Consider the following 22797-nt stretch of genomic DNA (forward strand, 5'->3'; position numbering starts at 1 on the left):
TATATACTCTCCAACTTGAGGGGGAGTGTTATGGGTATAAGCTAGGGGCTAATCAGTAAATCAATTCATTCATTTATTATATAACATGTTAGGGTAATCAGTTTGATAAACCCGATGCATGTCTTTCTAAGAAGTAGATTGTCATTTTACTTGGCAGATATTTGAAGGTGGTCTAATTGCTACTTCATATGTTTTTGCAAGAGTCCAAATTGCTAATATGTTTACCAAAGCTTTATGTAAGACTTGTTTGGGTTTATTATGTAACAAGCTAGGATTGTATGATATATACTCTCCAACTTGAGGGGGAGTGTTATGGGTATAAGCTAGGGGCTAATCAGTAAATCAATTCATTCATTTATTATATAACATGTTAGGGTAATCAGTTTGATAAACCCGATGCATGTCTTTCTCCCACAACAAGCATATTCATCCTTTGATCGTAGATTTTGTTTCTCTTTTGATTCACATGACACAAAAGCTTCACTTATCTTTTTAGGACAAGGACCCTTAATCTCTATTGAAGGGCCAAAATGTATGTCAAATTTATCATCAGGAAATATATGTTTGTCAACCCCAAAATAATCAACATGTGTATTTTGCTCCTCAAGAGATAATGTCTTGACACCCAATTGCTCTATGGCTACAACAGTGAATCTTACCTTTGAATAATTCTCTTTTATAAAATCAACAACTTTTTGCATTTGAACAAAGGAATTCTCATTATCATCTTCCTCAACTTGTTTGCACAATTCATAATCTTCATCAGCGTGCTTGTAATTGATTGGTGGAGAATTCCAATCCACAATAATGTCTTCTTTAGAGCATTTTACACCATCTTCAAATATGTTTGGAATACAATAATCCATTGACCTTAGTATAGTAGATGAATAAAGTAAATCCACAGGAAAACTTGAAAACTACCATTGAATTTAGATGAATAAAGTAAATCCACAGGAAAGACTTCCTTAACTTGAAAACTACCATTGAATTTTGGTATTTCAAGCTTTATGTTCATCTCCCATCTTCTATCATCCTGAACAGGTGGCTGCCTATCAAGAGCATGACCATGAAACGGGTTCTCAAAGTCACCACCTTTGATATCAAATCATGCAGTCCATAGTAACCAAAGGTTGCTGGAACTGATTTAGAGCAAAGAAGAACAGGAGAATAGAAAGAGTAGATGAATAAACAAACCCAAAATAAGGCTGTAGAGAATGATTCTCTAAAATAGATATATTAATTGGTAAGAAGATTATCTACATTAGCCCATACTAGACATATAAATAGCACTACATTCTCTAATGATAACTTTCATAATAATTATTTTCCGTAGTTCCAAGATCTTGCAGTCAAAAGGTCATGCAAGACTTTTGACTCAAATTAGGACGTATTAACTGGCCTAAAATTCTACACAAACTACAACATAAAGATAAAGGACTAAATAATAAATTAACTAGATTTTAAGAAGTATTAAATACATCTTTGAAAAATCATATCTAACTGGCTGCATCAAGGTTCCTGTGTGTTAGAACCAGCTCTTTTTACATCATCCTCACCCAAAGTTCACATTTACCATAAGCCATTCTGCACTAGACCTGATGACAATTGCATGTTTCTTGCTTCTCCAAAAGACCAAATTTCCTCCATCAAAGGTGCAATACACCAAGGTCGATCTCCGATTAGTAGAACCTAACCAGTCAGCATCTGTATAGGGTTTTACTATAGAGCATTAGCATCAGTTGTGCTATGCCAAATGCCATTTTACCACACCAAAACCTACTTTTTTTATTATACAATTGCATTTGACATTACTCCATACATAAGATGTTTTATTTTTCCATTCAACACATTAAAATAATATATAAACTACATTAAAATAACATTAAAAAAAAAAAAAAAACTCTTGCAATTTATTTATAAAAAAAATACAAAACAAACCCAAAGCCTACGGTCCCTTACTACCCCACAAACCACCACCACCCACAGCCCACTACCACTCCACAGCCCACCACCACCTCATCCCCACCAGATTAGAACCCACCACCACCATTACCACAACCACAAACTCACCACTAGCAACCGTCGTCCAAAATCAACCCAGAACCACCAAAACTAAATCAACCCAAACCACAAAACAAAATCCCAAAAAAAAAAAAAAAACACAACCAAATTAAAATCATAACAAGCTGGTAAGAGAGATGGAAGATCGGCCAGTGGTGGATGCTTTTTCAGTGGTGGTAAAAAACCCAAAAAAAAAAAAAAAACACAACCAAATTAAAATCATAACAAGCTGGTAAGAGAGATGGAAGATCGGCCAGTGGTGGATGCTTTTTCAGTGGTGGTTGCTTCAGACTAGTGGTGGTCGGTTCAGATCAGTGGTTCTACAAAGCGGCTTCAAACAATGGCTGAGATGGGCTTCAAGCGACGGTGATGGCTTCCGGCCTGGGTTTGGTCGGTGAGGGAGGCAGAGAGGGTGACCAGAGAGAGGAGAGCAGGGAGGAGAGGGAAGAGAGAGCAGAGACAGAGGCAGAGAAAATAAGAAAGAGAGAGGGAATAGAGAGAGAGTGTGAAGGAAAAAATTAGAAAGAGAAAGGGCCCACCGGGTGAATAAAAAAACAATAAAAAATTTTCCAACATGGTACAGTGCTATTCTATTAATAGAACGGCATTGTAGCATGTTGGAAAAATTTTGAGATTTGGAACACCTCATGAAGCAAAGATTTTGGTGTTTGGTTTGCCAAATGCCAAAAATTTGGCATTTGGCACACCTGATGCCAATGCTCTAAGTGACCATGATTAGAGAAGAGTAATCCTAATGGAAGAGGGCATTTCAAATATGGTAAACAATATTCATATAATAAACCCGAGGAGCATGCATAAATTGACTAACCATGCTAACAGAAAAAGTAATATTAGTGTGATTGTGAGATAAAATAATCAGTCTCCCAACTGGGCATTGGTATCTCCCTGCCAATAGACAATCTGAATCTTCCTCCAATCTATGATTTTGCTCCACTACCGGGGTATCACAGGCCTAGCCCCAAAGCATTCCAATTTTTCTAAGTGATCAAGGACATATTTACCGTTGTTATATTAATATACCTTGCTTGGACCTTGCTACTTCAATACGCAGAAAATTATTTAAAGCTCCAAGGTCCTTTAATTTAAATTCCTTGGCCAGATATCCTTTCAATCATTCTATTTCCTTAATAGCATTACATGTTACCATATCATCAATATATACAATAAGAGCGGTACCCCTATCTAAAGGTGAGTGCTTGATAAAAAATGTGAGCACTCTAAGCCTGCCTGTATCCATAAGCCCCATGGCCTGACTGAACTGTTCAAACCATGCTCTAGGAGATTGTTTTGATTTTTGCGCAATGATTTATTCAATTTGCAGTCCTGTCCATGAGTTGATAGGCTCCTAAACCTGGGGAACATCCATGTAAACCTCTCATCACAGAGGAAGAATATTTTACATCAAGTTGTTTAAGAGTACAGTTCATATTTGCTGCTAATATACTCATGGAATTTATCTTAGCCACTAATGCAAATGTCTCTTGATAGTCAATCTTATACGTCTAAGTGAACCCCTTTGTGACCAATCTAGCCTTGTTCCTATCTACGGAACATCAGCCTTGTGCTTAACTGTGAACCCCACTTGCAACCCACTATCTCTTTCCCTTTAGCCAACTCAACTAATTCCCAAGTATTGTTTTTAGCTTGTGGAAAACTATTAGTCGAGGATGGCCTTCTTTTTCTCGACACATTCTATATGATATTGGGGATGGGTCTAGGGTGAAATTTTGGCAAAACCGTTGGTGTGGCGAAACATCTCTTGCAGTAAGCTATCCTGAATTGTTTCAAATTTGCCGAGATCAGGAGGTTAGTGTGGCTGAGATTATGAAGTTTGATAATGGAACCCTATTTTGGGATGTCAGTTTCTTTATGGGTGTGCATGCTCGAGAATTAGAGGTGCTGGCTGGTTTCATGGATACTATATATGGTGCTTCGGTGAAAGGGTTTGGGGATGATAAGATCTGCTGGAAATCGGATAGAGAGAAAGGCTTCATGGTTAAGGATTATTATAGTCTCTTAGTGGGCTCTAATAACTATTCATTTCCTTGGAAAAGCATTTGGAAACAAAAAATTCCTTCTAGAGTAGCTTTCTTTGTTTGGACTGCTGTTTTAGGGAAATGCTTAACGATTGACAATCTACGGAAAAGGAAGGTTTGGATATTGGATTGGTGCTACATGTGCAAGTGTAATGGTGAATCGGTTGATCATCTTTTTCTTCATTGTCTGGTTGCAATGGATCTATGGGCTATGGTGTTCGGTTTGTTTGGAGTGAGTTGAGTTATGCCGCAATCTGTAATGGGGCTTCTAGCATGTTGGCAAGGCAATTTTGGTCATCATCGAAATGGGTATATATGGTTGATGGTTTCCCATTGCTTATTGTGGTGTCTTTGGAGGGAGAGAAATAGTCGGTGCTTTGAAGATAAGGAGAGATCCATATTTGACTTGAAACTATTTTCCTTTAGAACTTTAATGAATTGGTTGGCTGCATTGCGGAACCAATCATTTTTATCTTTTCTTGATTTCTTAGATTCTTGTAATTTTTGTTCTTGATTGTTTCAACCCTTGTACACTTCCTATGTACTAGGGTGTTCCTACTTTTATTGACATCAATAAACTTATTACTTATCAAAAATATCATCTTTCCACTTCGGGTCAGTGAGAGCATCCTGTACATTATGATGAATAGGAACACAAGATAACTGGGACACAAAGATACGATAGTTTGGTGAAATATTTTGATAGGAAATATAATTCGATATTAAGTACAAGATCCAATACTCCTAGGAAAGGAAATAGGAGTATCATCATTCTGATTATTATCAGAAGGCAGAAGGAGAATATAATATTTATATATATAAAATAAAATAAAATAAAGTAGGAATGGGATTAGAGATATTACCTACACCTGAAGAAGTTGATTTATGTGTACTTGGAGGGGTGATCTTGTCCTTCTGCCTTCTGAAATACTTTAGTGTGACATTCCTAGTTGGAAAAGGAAACTCCCCTTCAACCCAAGAAAGTTGCTGCTATTCCACCTCCATAGTTGTCAAAACGTGAATTGTATCATGAATCGATTATCATATCGTATATTGTAAGATATACAAACACCTAAAAAAATTTATAAAAAAATATTATAGATATACATATAAAAGATAAATTTATTATAAATTCGAAATATATTCGACTAATGACTAATTTAATCATTACTTATGTAATAATATTTAACAAACCTAACTAAATAAATTAAATTAACACATGTTTATAACATACACATTCAAATTGATTAAACTCAAAAGTGATAATACATGATATATGAACCACAATAATAATTTGATGAGAAATGATAATACATGATATATGAGCCACAATAATAGTTTATTTTCTTCATATTCATCAGTTTGCCTAATCAACCCTATCTAAGTCATTGCTATCATAATGTTCATCATCTTGCGAAATTATTTCTTCATTATCATCAACATTTACTCTATCTTCTTATTCTTTTATTCTTATAATTTTCTTTTATATATATATATATGCAACCTTTTTTTTTTTTGTCATTCTAGCTTCTTCAACATATAACAATAATAACAAAAATAAAAAAAATTATTGAAAATTAATACCTTATTCATAGTATAGAAAATAAATTTGCAAATATGGAAGTTAATTGTTAAGTGTGTAGTCCAAATTTGTAGGAGACAGAGAAAAGAGGGGAAAAAAAAACAGAAAAAAAGGAAAAGAAAAGAATCATGGACGTGTTATTTTATTGGGCTCAATTAAGTAGCCCAATAATTTTGAGTTAAAAAAAAATCTAACAACTTGTTGGACTCGAATAAAAGCACAAATTTTAATATAAAAAATCGATTTTAACTCATTTGTCTATGTATCGTATAATACGTACGATTTTACGAATCATACAATACAAACCTATGTATTGTACGATTCATGTGCACTTCCAATATGGAATTTTTTGTACACGATACGATGCGTATTGTATATCATATGATACTGACAACTATGTCCACCTCATCAAGCTATTGAGATTCCATCAGATAAGGCTATTTGGGTGGTTTTAAGAGTGATTCTTCATGGTTCAACTAACTGAAGAGGGAGAAATCACAAGCAATACACAAGAGTGAACATGAGGCTCCTCTTCACCAATTCTCTCCTCCTGAAGAGGAGTTGGGTCTAAAAAAATGAGAACAAGACTCAAAGAAAGTAGCATCAAACACACAAAGGAAATCACAAAATCCACCGAAAAATCCCATCCCATCAAACCCACCCACAGATAAGCCAAAGCACCCCGAGCAATTAAGCTGGAGCTGGACCTTTCTTAAAGATTTTACAGTAATGAGCTCCGTTGTTGCTTTTACCTGTCATCAGCAAAACTATTAAAGTCAACGCAAAACCAATGGTGACCCAATTGAGATAAGAAGGGTGAGGGAGAATTGTGAAGGTTGGGAAGAGAGGGGAGGGTAGAGAAAGAAATAGTGAGGCTACTAGTGGTTCCTGGCAATGGTTGGCAATACCTACGGTGGCCATGAGAGCAAAAGGACCATAATGCTTTTGAAGAGAGAGAGAGAGAGAGAGAGAGAGAGTTCCAGAATGGCAGGGGAGGTGGCTGATTGAATCGTAGGAAATGAAAGGGACAGGTTGGGTTTCACCCGACCCGTCACGGTTAAAAAACCCTACCCATTTGGTTTCAATGGACTTGGGTTCAGTGAGTCTAAGGTGTTGTTTGGATTTTGCTAAACTCATATCTCATATCTCAAAAAAACTGAATTTTGTTAACTCATATCTCAAAATTCATGGGCCCCACATGCATGAAGTTTGTTTGGCTTTTTTTCTTGATGTGAACTCAGTTAACAAAACTAAGAATTTTGGGATATGAGTTATCAAAGTTGGAAACACCTCCGGGCTTGTTTTCATTTTTTTGAGTTTTGAGATTTGTTAACTCAATGGCAATATATGTAATTTTAGAGCTGCTTTTGGGTCCCACGGCCGTGTTACATCAAATCATAGCAGACCCACTTCCACTTCCAACGGCACTTTGTGTTTACTTTCCCAACTTCCTTCAGCCCTTCACTACCTTCACTTCACTACTTTTCATCACTTCCATTTCCTTCTCCCAAACCCACAGCACAGCAACTGAAAATACCCAATGCATCAAGGAAGTATATACCCAGCCCAAGAACAAAAAAACCTATATAACCCAAGAACAGAACACTCTGTATATCCACAAGAATTAATTCAGGCATTTTAACTAAAACCCAATAAACTCTCATATATTAGCCAAGAAAAAACAAAAACAAGAAAATGTGTACAACAGAAACCAAAAAGAGCACACATGGCAAAAGAAGCATCACAAAGAGCATCCCAACCAAATTAAAATTTGCAAAAAGCATAAAGCAAATTACAAATATTACTAAATAAATAACACAACATAAACAATAAACCCCGTAAACCCAATAATGGCCTCCCTACAACCACAAAAAAAAAAAAAAAAAAAAAAAAAAAAAAAGAAGCAGGAAAAAGAAAAACAAGCAAATGGGTGTGACAGAAAACTGAAAACCCAGATAGCAAAAATCATAAAATATGAAGAAGAAAAAAGTTGGAGGGTTGAGTGAGAATGAAAAGTGTTATACCTTTGCAGAACTATAGAGGAAGCGAAGTGGAACAAGAAAAGAAAGTATCATGGGAAGAAGGGCGTAAAAAGAAGGAAGAAGAGGGTCTAAAGATTTTTGTGGGACCAGTGAGTGACGTAAAGGTGAGTGATTGAATTGAAAAAGCCACTGAAATATTTCACCCAAACAGCTCACCAAACTGAGTTATAGAAATTGGGGTATTTTTGAGTGAAGAGTGATGAGTGATAAATGATCAGTGATCAGTGATAAAAATTGAGTGAAGAGTGATGAGTTAACAAAAAAAATAAACCAAACAGGGCCTAATAATCCCATGCTCACTAAAGTATGATTGAAAACCCTTGTCTCTCCCATTTCAAATCAAACAATTTTAACCAAGGTAACAAGTTGATTTAGTGCTATTTTTTGAGAGATGTTAAAGCAAGAAAATACATTACTTTTTTCTTTCAAAAAATATACCAAGTACTTCGAGAGTAAATCATCAATAAATATAACCATTGAAAACCAGACCAGGATACCACATGAGAAGATGGGAGACATCAGTATGAACAATGGTAAATGGATGAAAACTGTTGCTAGAAGGTAAACGAAAAAAAAAAAAAAAGCATGATGGTGCTTCGTAAGTTCACAAGTTTCACAAAATTTGAGATATTTAACTTACAAACATAAAGAAGTGAGAATACGTAATAATTGAAATGGTAGATGGCCTAATCTTTGATGCCACAGCCACAGCTGAGCACTGGAGGAATCCAAAAGCCATGAGTGAAATGCTCATGGGGCGGAGGAATCAAGGATATAAAGACCATCCTGCTAGCACTGCCAATCATCCTCCACATGTTAAGAACTTGAAAAATTCAAAAGGAAATTACCATTAGTTCTGTTTTATGTGCATAATAAAGTTAATTTATGTTCCTTGTTTCATGTATACAGCGTTATTATTCTTTATTTCTTACTTTTTGTGTTTTACAGTCATTGGCAGTGATTACACTTGGTGATAGACAGATGGCACAAAGAATAGACAACCTTGAGGGCGCAGATGAACTGAAGAGGTTTTATCTCCAGGTCTCTTAATTTTCTTTTGATTTTGTATAATTATATGCGGAGAGCCTTTCTTATAGTTGCTCATAGCAATAAATATATTTGTCAGTCTATTTATGCCCTGCAATTTTTTATGGTTTACCACTTTTTGGCCCATAATTATGGAGCTACAAATTGGTTGATTGTCCACCCAATTGTAGGCAAGTAATGAATCCCTTTAAACGTAAAATTTCTGAAGTTATTATTGTTTAATTTAAGATATGTCCGAGAAGAAGTCATGGGCCTTTGGATTTTTCTTCTACTTTGATTTTTCAAACTATTGGTTAAATTTTCACTTATCCCAAAGAAACACAAAAGAAACACATAAAGAAATATATATATATATATATATATTGGTTGAACTTAATCTCTTGATGGATTTGCAACTTTAATATATTACTCCTGGCGAAATGTTAAGAATTTGTATAAACTTTTCAGTACTCATTTCCTCCTTCAAGTGTTGGGGAAGTTGGGCGAATTGGGGCGCCTACTAGAAGAGAAATTGGTCATGGAGTGCTTGCAGAGAGAGCCCTTGAACCAGTCTTGCCTTCTGAAGATGATTTTCCATACACCATACGTGTTGAGAGTACCATCACAGAAAGCAATGGCTCCTCAAGGTGAAAAAGCTTTTTAGCTAATCTGTAAAATTAAAAAATAATAGTGAAAATGATATGTTTTTTAGGTTATTCCAAAAATTTAAAGGCATCTTCAACTTATGTGATGAATATTTCTGCAGAAAATGTGTCTTCTTTTACTCTAAGAACTGCCCATTGAGTCCTTTACTTGACATTATGGTTTACTCCTTAACATCAACTTCAATTTTGTAACAGCATGGCATCTGTTTGTGGTGGTTGCTTAGCATTGCAAGATGCCGGGGTTCCTATTAAGTGCTCTATTGCTGGGATAGCAATGGGTATGGTTCTGGACACTCAGGAATTTGGGGGAGATGGAACTCCACTTATTCTTTCTGACATAATTGGATCTGAAGATGCCTCTGGAGATATGGATTTTAAGGTCATATATTCTAGAATATAAGTTATTTACTTATTTAGAGTGTTCAATTGTGTTAGAATGGTTAAATTATTACATTCACAATTTCCTAATAGTTTAAACTTTTGGAAAAATTGGTAATTTATCATGTTATTAGAGAAGTTCAGGAGTTTGATCCCTTTTCCCACTCTACCTCTCATTCAAAATATTGAAAATCTCACATGTTGGGCTCCAATTATTAAGGGGGAGTTTAGGTCCACACGTGAGGGGAAGTGTTAGAATATGGCTAAATAATTAAATTCTTAATTTCCTTACAGCTTAAACTTTTGGGACAATCGGTAATTTGTCAAATTGATTTCAAATTAAATTTTCTATTAGATCTAAAAATGCTTGTACTCAAGATGTATTGCAAAATTAATGGAATGCCAAACAATCAAGATCAAAGGAAAATAACATGATGTGTGTGGTAAACAAAATGGTGGTTACAGGTTGCAGGAAATGAAGAAGGAATAACTGCATTTCAGATGGACATAAAGGTGAGATAGTATCTACACATTCCAATTTATAGCTTCAAAATTTCTCTTTCTTTCGTTCTTTAGTTAGGATTAACTGCCATTTATTTGTGAATGCAGCGTGCTATTATGCTTCTATCCAACATCCTCCTTAGGATTGTCTGTGTGAATGTGTGTGTATATATAATAGTAATAAAAAAATAAAAATAAAAACAAAAACAAAATCTTACTTATCAGTTTTTCTTGGAAATTTATCAGTAATGTTCAATAACTATATTTAATAAATAATTACGATTGATCCTTCTATGATAGGTGGGAGGAATTACATTACCCATTATGAGAAAGGCACTCCTACAAGCAAGAGATGGCCGAAAACACATTCTTGGTATGCTCTCTAATATTTGTTACAAGAATCCATGAAAACTTATCTCTTTGATTTTCTAGAGGTGATATTGTTGTGAACATGGATGTAATTATTCTGGATTTCTTTTCAAATGGATCTTAACATTTTAATTTTGTAACCAACATTTACAATGAATAATAAAATGTAGGGTAAATTACATAAATGATCTCCAATCTTTACAACTTGTATCAATTTGGTCCCTAACTTTTCAGTGTGTGCCAATTTGGTCCCTAACTTCTCACATGTGTGCTAGCTCTTTAGATCACCACTCAACACTCCAAACCGCAACCCATAGCCTCTTCACTCATCAGAGAACCAAATATGCAGTATGTTCAGTCTACTTCGGTCCCCACGGTCCATTTTGGTCCAATCAGTCTAATTCGGTCAATTGCGGTTTATTTCCGTTCACTTTAGTCCATTTCGTCCACTTCAACGATGCTTTGAGAGGAGATGTTTGTGTAGAAAGCAAAGCTACTTCACTGACAATTATGTCACATTCTCAACATAACATTCTCAACATAATATTACTAGGTTCTTAATAAAATTATATTTTTCATATGTTATTAGTCCTTTATTTTTTTAATATAAGTGATGAATTTATTGATATCTCTTTCCTCCTTAGGTCATTCAAGTCATATAAAAAATGAATCATTTGTAAGGCATGTTAAAAACAAATTTCAACTCCACATTACGTTATTTACAAAAGGGTTCGGTTAATGGGTGCCTTTAAGACATTTGTTAATAAACTATTTTAGAAAAATTTTAAAACTAATACCACTTTCATGGGAAATAGAAAAAACTATAAAAAAAAAATCATAAAAAAGTTTCTAAAAATATTTCTATTAAGTTTTTCCATTTTAAAAATATCTCTTATATAATAATTGAATCTAAAAATATATCATGTTTACTTAAGAAAAAAGAAACACAAAAACAAAAACAAAACAAACAAATGATTGCAAACAAAACGGAGGTTTTCTTGGACAATTCAGGAGTGGGACTTACCTCAAGTTTAAACACCCATGACCCACCAGCTTGTGTCCTTTGACTCCTTTCCCTTTGTGACAAAACCCAACTCCATTCTTGTCTTGAAGAAAAATGCGAGCTTTCAGCTTTGAGAGAGAGAGAAGGTTGGGTTACTAGGGAAAACGCCCTCTGTTGTGTGATTTAGATTGGTATTGGATTGAGTAGGAGAAGAAACAATGTAGCCAAAGATATAAAATTCAGGGTTTTGGCCTGGACTCTTAGTCTTATGCTAAAAGGTGTAGAGGAGCCTCCTGTTGCTGTCAAAGTCAGCATATGGATCCTAAGGTATTCTAAAGCTACCCAATAACACCATTCTTTAATTCATATTTCTAACTCTTGCTATCTATGCAATATCTCAATAAGAAGCTTGATTTGCATTGGTTTTTCTACTGACTTTAGGCCCAAAAATCAATTCTTTATTGATTTTTTTTAAACTACTTTCTACATGCACCAGATTTTGAAATGGATGGGAGATATGGGTACAATAAATAAGGTGACTATTATGTTACACTATTAAAGAGTCAATAAAAGACATTATAAATCCATGTGTTTTGGTCTTGTGTCAATTTAGTCCATTATGCAGGAAGTTAAGGCTTGGCTATTCTATTTTTATTTTTTCAATCTCTTCTTTCCATCTAAATTTCTCTCCCCTTTGAAGGGACTTCAAGGAGAAAAGGATTAGTTAGTCTCACTGTACTCTTTCTTTCTTTGTTTTGGCTTGCTTGGGTTCCGTTACTCAAAAATGGGTTGTAGTCTTATGGAAATTTGGTTTCTCTGTGGGTCTGTGAATGTGTTGGTGGTGTAAATTAGAAATTTATGTGTTGGTGGACATATTCAAAGTGATGAGGTCTAATGAGTGATGAGGCTGGTTGTGGTTTGGATTTTGGAAATTGCTGTGTCAATTCATATTTACAAAAATATGAATTGACACAACTATTAAGTGTTGGATGGAAATTGCTGTGTCAATTCATATTTATGTAATAGCAGGGACAAAATTGACACAGCACTGAAAGGTCAGAGACCAAATTAACACAAGGCCTAAAGGTTAGGGACCATTTATGCAATTTACCCTATAATGTACAATATTATATACTGTTTGCAGGAGTATCTCTCTCTCTCTTTTTAATAGTGTGTATTTTTTTTTTTTTTCTCTTTTTCGTAATTTGGTGGAGGCCTAACAGTTGAATTTTTCCTAGCAGTTGTGAAAAAAGGTGATTACCTTTTACCCACTCTTGTAAGGAAATTACTTCTATTTCAGAACCAATAATTCCTTGTTTTTCCCAACAACTAGAAAAAAAAAATAATAATAATAATAATTGGACAGTTAGTCCTCCACCAAATTAGAAAAGAAAAATTACACTGTATTCAAAAAAGATAGATACTCCTCCAACTGTATACAATATTGCATGCTAGTTTGAAAGAAAAGACAATAATTACTCAGGCAATTCATAGTTTTCTGGTAACTAACTGTTATTTGCAATTGTATGAAAAAACTATGAACTGCATATGTTTCCTTTAAATTGTAAGACTCAAAATTTGTGCTAATTTTCATCATGTTAAAAGTATGCTCCAGGTTTTTAGTCTACGTACAGAAATTAGCCCTGGTCTCTGAGTTTCTTTTATTTTTTATTTTAAAGTAGATTTTATATTAAAGAAATCTGAGAGGTTTTATCCCCTACTATACTAGTTATAGAAAAGAGGTTCTCTAGTAAATCACATTCTGGAAGTTTAATAAATCAAGAAATTCTAAGAAAGAAAAATGCGGAGAACACCCAATCTATAATCCCTTCACACAAGGTTAAATATAAAGATTTGTGTTTGTTTGTAGATGGCTCCCCTCAATTGTCAAAACTGGCAGCATATACCCAAATGTTGTCTTGAATATTAGTCGAAATTTCTCTTTCACACTTCCTGTATTCTAGATTGTCTCATTTTGGCAATAAAATTGTGACTACCTTAAAATAGATAATAAAATTAGGAAATTTCAATTTCAATTAGAAGTCAAAAGCTATTATTAGTAATTTGACAATGGTTCCAACTGTTGGTGATATCTATCGGTATCCCTTTTTTCCAGTCAAAGCTATTCTTCATATATTGGGGAAAAAGCACTTTCCCCCTTTATGTTTGGGGTAGTTCACAATTTTCCCCCTAAACTTTGAAACCGAACAATGTTTCTCTATGTGCAATGTCTAAAATACCCTCAGTTAAAAAAAAAAATTTGAAAATACCCCATGTCAAAACCGAGTAAGTTAAAGATTGAACAAACTACTAACTCCCAGAAATCCCAAACTAATAAGTAAAAAAAAAAAAAAAAAACCACATAATCTCAAAAAACCCACAAGCCCAACATCCCAATCAATAACACAAATTGATTAAAGTGAATATTTTAAAAAAAGAAAAAAGAAAAAAAAGGTTAATCAAGTAGTTCTGAAACCGTATACCTCATACTCTTCCTTTCGCAAAATTGTATTCACCACATTCTCAGTCAGGTGCACGTCTCTCTCTCTCTCTCTCTCTCTCTCTCTCTCTCTCTCTCTCTCTCTCTCCTGGGATTGNATTAAAACTCTTTGATTTAAATTCCTTTTTTGCTTGAATAAAACTTTGAGGGTATTTTTTATTGGTTAGTTATACATGCACCCAATGGATCTTGAATCTACAGCCTCACCCCCCACCATGCTCTTACAAGGAAGAAGGTACGAAGCTGGGGGATGTTTTGATACATCACACATTGACTTTAAACCATCCATAAAATGATGTCAGAAAATTATGACTATTAGATATCCAGTGATCATTTGAACATTCCAGGTCTTGATGCCTACATTAGCTTTTGCCAGTTTTAACTCTCTCTTTGTTACATACTTCTTTTAATAACTCTAAATCATTGTTCATATTGAAGAATTTATAAATAGAATTCACAAAAGTTGCCAGCATTGGAATGCAATGCTCATTATCATAACTTTTATACAATATTTTTTCTTGGTAAGAGAAGGGCTGAAAGGGTACTTTGACTTTTGATTGCCAATTTAGTGTGTCGATAAAGTACTGTCCTTTTTAACAACATACACTGCATATGAACAGTAGAACATCTAAGTATGATTTCTTTTCAGAAACTATTCATTTTCTGCATGATCATGCGTCAATATATTATCTTCTACATATTTGATTGTCTCCTTTTAGCTCTCAGTCTAGTCCTGTTTCTTTCAATTTCTCGGGTTCTATAGAGCCATTTAATAAGTGTTTTGTGTTGGTCTTTAGAGGTCATTTTATATGTTGAAAAGCACATTGAGCTTTACTTTGTCTTATCATTTCAAACTAATTTTTTTTTCTTTAATGTTTGATAATTCAGCTGAAATGTTGAAATGCTCGCCTCCCCCTTGAAAAGGCTTTCAAAGTATGCCCCATTAATTCACATCATGAAGGTTTGTTTATCACCTATAGAGCTCATTATATTGCTTGGTAAATTAAAATTGATGAACTGCAACATATAATGTATTCTCTCACCACGTTGTTTGTAGGTCAAACCAGAGAAAGTAAATGCTATCATTGGTTCTGGTGGGAAGAAGGTTAAGAGTATTATTGAAGAAACTGGGGTAGAGGCAATTGACACACAAGATGATGGCATAGTAAGATCAAAAGAAGGCTTTATCTTTAATATTTTTTTTTTTTTTGTTGATATTTTAAATCCACAGTTTAGTCTATTTGAGTGTGTAAATATGTGTTGCTTTTGTAGGTGAAAATTACTGCAAAGGATTTATCAAGTTTAGAGAAGTCAAAAGCTATTATTAGTAATTTGACAATGGTTCCAACTGTTGGTGATATCTATCGGTATCCCTTTTTTCCAGTCAAAGCTATTCTTCATATATTGGGGAAAAAGCACTTTCCCCCTTTATGTTTGGGGTAGTTCACAATTTTCCCCCTAAACTTTGAAACCGAACAATGTTTCTTATGTGCAATGTCTAAAATACCCTCAGTTAAAATCTCTCTCTCTCTCTCTCTCTCTCTCTCTCGGGATTGCAAAAAATTAGGTCTCTTTCTTGGTCTTGGTCTTGTTCCTAATACCAAAGTTTTAGATTCCCACCATTTCTGAGTAATCTAGTTTTTACTAGTTCTGTTTGCTCCATGTGTAAATCGAAGGAAAATAAACTCAAATCTCAAAGCTTATATCTTTCCTTACATATCCTTTGTTTGATTCTATAGAAATGAAAAATTAACTCAAATTGAAATTTTTCTCTCTTAATTGACTAAAGTGGACCCGTCTAACTTCTAATGGGAAGGCTTAAGCTTTATTTTCCCTCTCTTTTCTCAGAAATCAAACAGTTTCCTAGCGTAGGGGTTCACTTCTTTATCTATAAACTTTTCTTTTTCTTGTTATTTTATCGATTAGAAAGCCGCCACTGCAAATGCCATTAGCATTATTTGCATCAGCTGCTCTGCTAGCTTTTTGCCCTTGCCAATCCATCTAAAACAAAGTCCACAAACAAGTTCAATTTTTGAGATTATGTGGTTTTCTTTGATAGTAATTATTTTGGGGATTTTTGGGAGTTAGAAGTTTGTTCAATCTTTAATTTACCCAGCTTTGACTTGGGGTATTTTTCGGTATTTTATTTTTTTAGTTGAGGCTATTTTAGACATTGCACTTTGGAATATTCTAGGAATCATAAAATTCTGTTAGATTAACTCAGAAAATAACGGAATGGGGTCTATTTGCTCATTTCCAGGAGATGGAGGGGTACATTGTTTGGTTTCAAAGTTTGGGAACGAAATTGTGAACTACCTTAAACATAAAGGGGGGAAAGTGCTTTTTCCACTTATTTATTTATTTGGGTTCAAGGAAAGACAACATTGATGCAATCATTTTTTTATTTGTTTTTCTATTTGATGATTCATAACCCTGATAAAGACATGCGTAACAAAGGTTCACACATTAATTCTCTAGTGGTCAAATTCCAGTGTGAACTAGGGTCTAGGGGTTCCAACTATTATTTGTGCTTAATTTGTGAGTTTGAGATGTATTTGATCACTTGCCTCTTGCTTTGTAGGAACTGTGAGATCAAATCAATAGCTCCTTATGGAGTTTTTGTTGAGATAGCCCCTGGGCGAGAGGTATATATTTCATCCCAAGTTTCTTATAAAGCACAAACCATTCCATGAGTTGATATTTTTAATCTCTTATTGCTGACTAGTATAATTGATTTTTTCAGAAATTTGTACACACACACACACAATGATAGTTGGAATCCCTTATAAAGTTATATCTTGCTTTAACCAGTTTTGTTTCTTGAGTTTCAGGAATGATGTTCCTGTTCTAGCATAGAACAATAAAGTATTTAGTTGATGTGAACAAATGGATGTTATTCTTTTTCTATCTTTAATCAATGAATAATTTATTTTTGCTTTACTCTTTAAAAATATTATTTTACAGGTATTTAGGATTTCTTTTATAGAGGGGATAGGGATCAACAGGGTATCCTCCACAAAGAAATCACAATTTTCAATTTTTTGTGCAGGGACTTTGCCATATTAGTGAATTGACTTCAAATTGGCTGGCAAAGGCAGAAGATGTGAGCACATAGTCATTGTTTTCTTTTAATACCCATATACAGAGTTCATGGTAATCTATTCTTTTTTTTTCTTTTTTTCTTTTTTTTTTTTCAGGCTGTCAAAGTTGGAGACCTATTGATGTTAAACTTATTGAGGTAATGGCAATCTGCTATTGCATCTCCCCCCCCCACCACACCCACCACCACCACCACCCCACCCCCCCCCAAAAAAAAAAAAGTTCTAAATATTACATGTTATCTGGTGATTAACGGCTTAACATTTATTTTGTTATCTGCCTTTGTGAGAAACATTGTGTTAGGTACCTCATTGCATTGTATCAGTTACACTTGTATTGTATCTCTAGTGACAGATAGTCCCAATTACCAGTGGATTAGTTAGGAGGGTTGTTGATTAGTGAGTTAGTTACTTAGCTAACTACTATTCTTTTAACTAGTTAGCAATATTCTGTTAGTTAGTTAGCAAGGATTACGGGTATAAAGGGACAATAGTGAAATTTTTGGATAATGAATAATATTTCTTAACAATCACTTGATTGCGATGAACATGATGAAAACCCAAATACCATAAGGAACATACAACAGAACAGATTCCACCCCAACACCCCCCCCCCCCCCCCCCCCCCGTTTTCCCTTTGTGCACATTGTGGGGGTTTTATTGTTGTATTATTTATTATTCGCATAAATCTATCCATTAGTTTCCACAACATATAGTAGATAATACATTGGTTGCATTTGAATATGAATTTAATTTGTGCTCTCACACCAGAACTCAAGTTGCTGTTGTTCTGTTGATCATCTATTTTCTGTAAAGTCCTTTCAAAATCTTGTTCCTTTTTGTTTTTATTAATTTCTAACATTTTTTAGTAGTGGTGGTGAAGCTAGAACTAGTAAAATTTTATGTGTGTGTGTGTGTGTGTGACAATTATAAAAGGGAGCAGGGAATTTTTTTTTTTTTTTTAATTTATTATTATTTTGGAGGTTGATATGAAGGTTTGGCATAAATCTCTTTAAATTGTATCTTTAGAAATATATCATTTAATTAATAATAAATGCAAAAATGTTAAATGAAATGACTATGGATGTACTACTATGATCATATTAAAATGATAAATTATTTTTTAGCAGTTTTCTGAGAAACTTCTGAATATTCTTGTCACATTTCTTTTCTACTTGATGGAGAGTCTCTACAGCTTTATTGAAAACTTGATCAAATGATCCCTAGCCTCATATATTTTTCTTGATGAAGTTCGCTTTTTGGGGATCCCAACTCTTTAGTAGAACTTCTCTTTGATAATTATGAGTGTGTAATACAGGTAAATGATAAGGGTCAACTTCGCCTTAGCCGCCGAGTACTACTTCCTAATACAGAACCAGATAGTCCCAATGTAAAGCAGCAAACAGATAGCTCCACAAAAGATATAGTGGCTTCTCAAAAAGCACCTGGCAAAGGCTCAGCTAAGAAAGTAGTGAATGTTCCAAAGGATGGTTTAGCTGAAAAGAACATTGAACAACTCGGGGATAAAATTAGCACACCAAATTTAGAAAGTGCCCCTGAGAGTAATCCGTCAGAGGACGATGCTCAACTCCCTCAAAAGAAGTTCATCAGGAGATTGGTGAGCCCTGCCAGAGATAGGCCTGATACAAACAAAGAAAAATCAAAAGGCAGCAGTAAAGCAGTCAGTAGTGTCTCCAGCAAGGATGAGAATAGTTTAGTGAATGGAGAGGCTAAAATTGGGTAGCAAGCAAATTGGGTACAGATACATGTTGTTCCCATTTCACATGGTCTGAGTGACGGTGCAAGAGGCTTTATGCTAGCAGGAAGCAATGGTATGAACTGCTTACTTCTATCACATATTAAAAAAATTACAAAAAATTGCTTTATAATCCTTTTCTGCTAATTCTATTGGCATGAAAGAGCTACTTATCATTCACTGATTCAGTTCTTGAATTTTACTTATCATTCACTGATTCGGTTCCCTCATTCAAGAATTGAATACCTCATGTATTGGTCCAAATCTTGCTAATGAAGGTCTATTTTTCTTTTTTGTCCTTTGATCTATTTTTTGGGGTGAAGGGATCAAGGTTCTCTAGATTTCCTAGGGTACTATACTGTGTAGAGTTATCTAAATCTCCACCCTACAAATAAATGTCAAGATTATGCCACATCAGCAATCCACTAACTTAACTAAAACTTAATGCTTATAAACAAAACAAAAAAACCCCACTTGCTAAACCAAAATAATTCACAAACAAAAAAAAAAAAAATTTGACGAAAAAGATTGCCCCTCCCAGCCTCCCTTCCCCCGCTCAGGCCCTCAAAGTAATGGATCCAGGTTCTGTGACAGTTCTTGGCTTGAATCCTGTCTGATTTTGATGGATTAGGTGGCAGTGTTTGGTTGGACCTTAGGGTTGGCTGCAGGTTGGGTTTATGACGCCAGATATTTACACCAGGGGAGGGGGAGAGTGGAGCTTCAGCGTTAAAAATCAAAGCTATCTCGTAGATTGGCGTTGGAGATTACATGAAGTCTGAGAAATCAGTTTAAAGAAAATGATTTATTAGTTATTACCATTATTTTGGCCTATTATCTATTTGAAACGATTTAACAATGGCATAGAAAGTTGTGAAATTTTCAACTAGCTCCTGTTGCAATCTTTGTTTCATTAGTAGTCTGGGAGTTTACGTTACAATTTTTGTTTTGTTTATTAGAGCAAATTTTTTTCCTCGCTAAATTATCTTGGTTTAGTGCGTGGGTTTGTTTCATTAATTTTGCAATTTTTTTGCTTGTTTAGAAGCATTAATTTCTTTTTAAATTAGTGGATTACTGATGTAGCATAATCTTGACCTATTGTAAGAGTGGGGATTCAAATAACTCCACATGGTAGAGTATCCTAGGAATTGAACTTTTATTGTAAAAGAAAGAGTGGAGATTTAAAGAACCCTACATGGTAGAGTACCTTAGGAAATTTAGAGGATTTTGATCCCACACCTAATGCCACCTGATAAGCTTAGATAACAGTTGTGTGCAGGCATCGACAGCATTGTTTTGTTTTCCTAATGATGTCTGATGGCTTTCTACTTTTACAACTCATTCAAAGTTCAAACTCATTATTGCATTTTTGTTTTTGGTAATTTGCTGAGGATTTATAGCCAGCCCAAAAGTTTGGGACAATGGATTTGTTATTGTTGTTTTTAATTGATAAGTTTAACATGCCCCCAATGATTTTTGAATCTATGACCTCACCCTTCACCCAGTGTGTTTTTTTCTATTCTTCTTGTTTCTTTCTATAAAACTTTAGGTCTTTGTGTCAATATTTTTTCATTAAGTCTGCTTTATCCCTGGTGAGAAGACATCCATTCACTTTTTTTCCTGATCATTATGTACTGATTAAGGGGTGGACAAAATATAATTAATAGTCAATTTTTCCAAGCATGAAAATAATGTAATTTAAATAAAAATCATGTAAATTTTTACTTAATGGGTGTTGGCTGACTGATGGTTGAATGTCTTTGACAGGAAGAGTTCAAATACCATATTTTGCCGACAGCTAGCATAAATTTTATGATAACCGTAGCAAATTGAACCTTACGGTTATGGCTTTCTGATCAAGTGTTTTGTAAAAGAAGGCTAAGGGGCAAGGGAAATATATTGAAGCAATTGACTTCAATTTAGAATTCCCATTTTTGGTGTTGCGTGTTAAGTGTCTCGCTAAAATGCTTTGAAGTTAATGGTGCTTCGTCACTGCTGCCTCAACAGTTGCTTTTGAAGCAGTCAAAGAAGAATGCTCCTTCCTTTTCAATTTTCTTATTTATTGCTAGAATGTAAGAGTACAGCTTCTGTTGATGTTAATACAGTCATACTCTCTATTGACTATTGTTCCAATGGCGAGAAAACTGTTGTTAATAATGCATTGGTATCTCTCTCTCCATGAACGATTTATTTTCTGGTCACTTCCAAAACCCTGGAGCATACTAGTTATGGCAGTAGCCTTATTTTGCAACTTTCAAGATTGACTTAGTTGGAAATTGTCAATGTCGCCCCAACACAATTTGAAGTAGGTTCATTTGCTAGAAGCTATCTGCATGCTTTTCTTGAAAACGTATTCCATTTGTATTGGTGATGTTAGAGCAAAACTATGTTCTTGTCAACTACTATTTGGCTTACCTTATAAATTCCGTTCTCTCCTTTTTACTTAGCATATAGGCTATGTGGCGTATTTAAGTTCTAACTACCCTTTATTTATTTATTTATTTATTTATTTTTCATTTTTAGTAGTGTTAGGTAGTCATTGTGATGACTAACTGCAGAGAAAATTATTTGTTAGAATTGAACCTTTTTTTTTTCTTTTGGGGGTTAGAATTGAACTTTGAGTTGTTTGGTTTGTAAATATAACTAATTACTGACCCGTGTAGTATAGTTTTGAAAATATTACATTAAAAGTTTGGTCAAAAATAAAAACTTCAAGTCACAATGCCAATTAAAATACACTTTGATCATCCTTTGGCAATTCAACTCAAATAATGGAATTAAAACAAATGAATGTGCAAAAATTTTCAAAAAATTGTGTTCATTGGACATGCAAAATTTTGAGCGTTTCTTGATAAATAGAATGCTTTGAACGTGATGTAGGGCTTTTCAAGCAACTATATGCCTATATCCTAATCCACTTGTAACTAATTAGTTAGTAAGTTAGTTAGCTAGAAGATTTCTTAAGCATTAGCCAATAGGATTTAGACTCTTATCAACCATCTAGAGGCTGCCAATGCTAAACAACTAGTATAAGTAGGAGAATGTAAGCTTTTTGTAAATTAGTTTTGGTAGTTAAATGAATTGTTAGCCTTTGTGTGCTATTTGGAACTAAGTTTTCTTGTAGAGGTATTTATCCACCTATCAATCTGTTCTAAGTAACTCAGCCCTTTCATTGTTTCTAAATCATACACATACACAAACAACCCATCACATCCCCTACATCAGTTTGTTATTAGAGCTTGAGATCTTTAGAATTCAAGTTCATTTGCAATTTGTTTCTTCTTTTTTTTTTTTTTTTTTTTTGGTCTAAGAACCTATCAAGATTTAGTTTTGATTGCTTTCCCTAGCCACTCTTTGTAAATAGTTTTGGTAGTTAATAAATTTTAGCCTTTGTGTGCTATTTGAAACTAGTGTTCTTGAAAGGTACTTATTCATCTATCAATTTGTTCTAAGTAACTCAACCCTTTCATTGTTTCTAAATCATACACAAACAGCCCATCACATCCCCTGCATCAAAACGTACAAAATTATGTGAATTCTTCGAGTAATAGTGTTCATTAAATGCACAACTTTCTTTTAAAAAAAATGTGTACGTTGAATGTGCGTAATTTTTAGCATTCTTCGAAACATTGCATACTTTCAATGTACAAAACTATGTAAATTCTTTAAGTAATAGTGTTTGATAAATGTGCATTTTTGGGGGGGGGGGGGGGGGGGGAAGGGGGTGGGGTGGGGGGGGGGGAGGGAGGGGGGGGGGGGGGG

The 22797-nt window shown here is 34.4% G+C and overlaps 1 protein-coding gene across 1 annotated transcript in view; it reads left to right on the forward strand.

The window, feature by feature from the left end:
• LOC112024967 (polyribonucleotide nucleotidyltransferase 1, chloroplastic) overlaps window positions 1-21481 on the forward strand; it is a 68734-nt gene extending 47253 nt beyond the window's left edge. Inside the window, 15 exon segments of the mRNA XM_065780342.1 lie at window positions 8691-8783; window positions 9237-9415; window positions 9629-9812; window positions 10277-10324; window positions 10613-10685; window positions 15073-15099; window positions 15102-15145; window positions 15242-15349; window positions 15457-15551; window positions 16766-16829; window positions 17234-17287; window positions 17382-17397; window positions 17400-17422; window positions 18601-19114; window positions 20803-21481. Coding sequence (XP_065636414.1) covers window positions 8691-8783; window positions 9237-9415; window positions 9629-9812; window positions 10277-10324; window positions 10613-10685; window positions 15073-15099; window positions 15102-15145; window positions 15242-15349; window positions 15457-15551; window positions 16766-16829; window positions 17234-17287; window positions 17382-17397; window positions 17400-17422; window positions 18601-19026 — 1434 coding nt within the window. The 3' untranslated portion in view covers window positions 19027-19114; window positions 20803-21481.
• The last annotated feature ends 1316 nt before the right edge of the window (window positions 21482-22797 follow it).

Source organism: Quercus suber, unplaced genomic scaffold, assembly GCF_002906115.3.
Source record: "Quercus suber isolate HL8 unplaced genomic scaffold, Cork oak 2.0 scaffold_233, whole genome shotgun sequence".
Taxonomy (NCBI): Eukaryota; Viridiplantae; Streptophyta; class Magnoliopsida; order Fagales; family Fagaceae; genus Quercus; species Quercus suber.